At 26.7% G+C, this 3,021-nt stretch overlaps 1 protein-coding gene across 1 annotated transcript; it reads right to left on the bottom strand.

The window, feature by feature from the left end:
• Positions 1-665: 665 nt before the first annotated feature.
• On the bottom strand, positions 666-2,796 carry LOC145604091 (replication protein A 70 kDa DNA-binding subunit D-like). Its single transcript, XM_081660039.1, has 8 exons — positions 2,776-2,796; positions 2,393-2,666; positions 2,182-2,272; positions 1,979-2,103; positions 1,816-1,897; positions 1,155-1,284; positions 978-1,036; positions 666-795 (listed from the first exon to the last, which is right to left on the bottom strand). The coding sequence occupies exons 1-8, from the start codon at positions 2,794-2,796 to the stop codon at positions 666-668; spliced, it is 912 nt and encodes a 303-aa protein (XP_081516165.1).
• Between the last annotated feature and the right edge of the window lie 225 nt (positions 2,797-3,021).

The following is a 3,021-nucleotide window of genomic DNA, read 5'->3' as shown; positions in this document are numbered from 1 at the left end:
AGATTTATTACATAGGTTTTTTATTTTGTTCCCCTTTAATAAAACAGGGTAGGAGACACACGCAAAATTGCGTGTGCACTATAAAAAAATCTACTACGTATATGGCTTGATTTCCTTTTTTTTTTTTTTCTAATTTCCGAAATATTATATAGCTAATTCTAATTTAAAAAAATATATATTAGTGACTTTAAAAGTATACATGAGCTTACTCATTGCCTACCAAGGGATGTAGGTTGTCGTTTATGGTGGAATGATTTTCCCCCTAATATTGCTGCTGTTCTAAAGGCTGATTGCCCTTTTAATGATAACTAATTGCTCCTTTGGAGCTTCTCCTCAAAAAAAAAAAAAAAAAAAAAAAAAAAAAAACTGATGAATTCATGGATATGACTTTCTTAAAAATAATAATTAATAAAAAATAGTTAGCTTTTAACTTTTTAATAAAGAATGGTAGTTTTTTTTTTTAATTACTGATGGTAGTTATTTTTTTAAAAAAATGTAGGTAGTTTTACTTTTTTTTTTGTAAAGAAAATTAAAGATGAGAGGGGTATTTTGGGAAAGAAAAATTTATCACCCAAAACCCCTTTTCACTTTATATATTACTATAGATATATAAATTAAAATAGTTGAAATCAATAATAAATATTGTAAATATTCATCTAAATATATTAGTATACCGGTTCAATCCATTCCTTAACTTCAGAAATTATAGAACGAAGAAGAAACTCAATTTGTTTGTTGAACAATATTAGAGACATTGATCCACTTGAGTCTCTGATAGTAATTGTAAGAGCAACCCTAACAAAATATAAATGAATAAGAAAGCTACGACTAAAAAAATATAATGTTGCAAAAACTTTAAATAAAATTAAATAAATAACTCACCCTTAATTTGAACATCATTTTTGTGACACTTATAACATATTACTTGACCAACATTGTAGTACACCTTATTGTTGCAAATAGAGCACGCGTCATACCAATTGAAATTTTTTTCATTTATATCAATCAACATTCCAAGTATTCTATAAATTTTCCCCTGAAATAAATGACACGTATAAAAAAATATTTAATAGACATTTAAAAATAGCTAAGTGATCTAGTAATGTAAGGTAAAAATCATAATAAAAATGTAGGTAAAATTGAGATGAAATTACTTTTGGCATTGATGGAAATTGAGATATTGTTGTACGTCGTGCATTTGATGTTGTAAGTGCCTTATCCAATGAAAGATCACTTGCTTGTATCCACTTGACTTTTAATTGTGCAAAATGATCATTGTGAAACCTAAGATAAATACATATGATATAGTAGTGAGTGGAAAAAAAAAAAATTAAAGATAGTATCACATACATTACGTTTCTTTTATATTATGTAGTAATGGGTGTCATCGTTTTAAGTCTATCAAGAGTATCTAGTTGTTATGGTGATATTCCAATTCTTATCCTTTTTAATGTCAAATAATTTTGTAGGTGATAACATGTATATCAAATAAATAAGGTATCTAATTATCTACACGTTTTTGGGATGATTGTGGTTTTAAAAAATTGTTTGATAAAATAGAAAAAGAAAAAGGAAAATTAACTATTACATTAATAATCTTAATCACATGAACAAACGTAAATAATTTATAATGGAGAGGCAATAGGAAATTATTGGACTACATTATAATTACCAATAGTAATATTAATAAACAACAAATTTTTCTGTCAAAAAAGAAAAAAAAATTTAAGAGTCACACACTCATACGCTGAAGAAAACAAAAACATGCTCATCAAAGAAACGACAGTTTTTAAGAGTAAAGAAAAAAATACTCACCACTGCATCAAGCTAGAAGAAGTAGGATCATTGTGGTTTATATACAACCTTGTGTATTTGCCCGTTGTTAAAAATAATGACCCTGAAAAATAGAAAGAATTTAAGGTAAAATTTAATAATGATACAATAGAAAACACAAAGAAAATATAAAAAAAAAAATTACCATTAAAGTATTTAATTTGTATCCCACACCCTAGCAAGATGTTATTTTGGTGAATGTTTTCCAAAATTTGTTTGCCGATTTCATTCACTAAATCATTCCATAAAGTCAATCTCATAGCAAAGCAACTGCTACAATAAAATTTATCATGTTAGTAATGAAAATATATAATATTTGGATAGATTAAAATAAAAATCTATAAATACCTTTGGTCGAGTATAACAATGTCTTGTTTAATACTCTTTCCATTGTCAATCGGGATAGTTCCAGTTGAATAAATGATAATTCCCATGACATCTACATTATAAACAAACAAAAAATTGTAGAGTTAAAGTAGCAAAAAAGAATCTATAGTATCATCAACTGACTACTTAAAAAACATCAAATTTTAATAGTATTATAAGAAGAATAAAATACCTATCAAATTTTTTGCAAAATTTTTGAAGGAATTTACACCATGTAGGGAAACTAAATTGTAGAAACTTTTTGGGTATTCGTCATCATTTGTATCAATAACTGAGACCTTTGTTTCTCGAGTTATATTCAATTGGTATTGATTTAGTATTAACCTTGACCAATCATCGACATCAATTACATGTGCACCTTCAAACGAATATACTAATCCCTCTAGTAATTTTCCAACAAATTGATTGACATCATTTGAGAATATGACACATTGAATTGGCTCTCCCTAAAAACATGAAACAAAAAAAAAAAAAAAAAAATTATAGGAGTTCGTAAGTTTTGTCAGTAACAAAAGTATGAGTTAACACAAAAAGTGTAGAGAAATAATGGCTTACCGTAGCGTCAATTAAAATCATTTTCCATATTTTTCGACCATGTCTCGTATTTTGAATGTCAAACGATCTGGGCTTTCACATTCCACTTTCGAGAATATGGATGTAAATATATAAAAGGTGCATATGGTGTAGTCATATTGTAAGTAAACCTCAAAAATATAATCGTTGAGTTTAACCATAAAAAATTGAGCAATAGACTTAACTTTTTTTGTAAGTGGAGTATAAATTCATTCAAACTTTATGAAG

The sequence above is a fragment of the Chenopodium album genome, chromosome 22, assembly GCF_948465745.1.
Source record: "Chenopodium album chromosome 22, dcCheAlbu1.1, whole genome shotgun sequence".
NCBI lineage: Eukaryota > Viridiplantae > Streptophyta > Magnoliopsida > Caryophyllales > Amaranthaceae > Chenopodium > Chenopodium album.
Note: the sequence above shows the minus strand (reverse complement) of the source record. Positions and strands in the feature narration are given on the sequence as shown.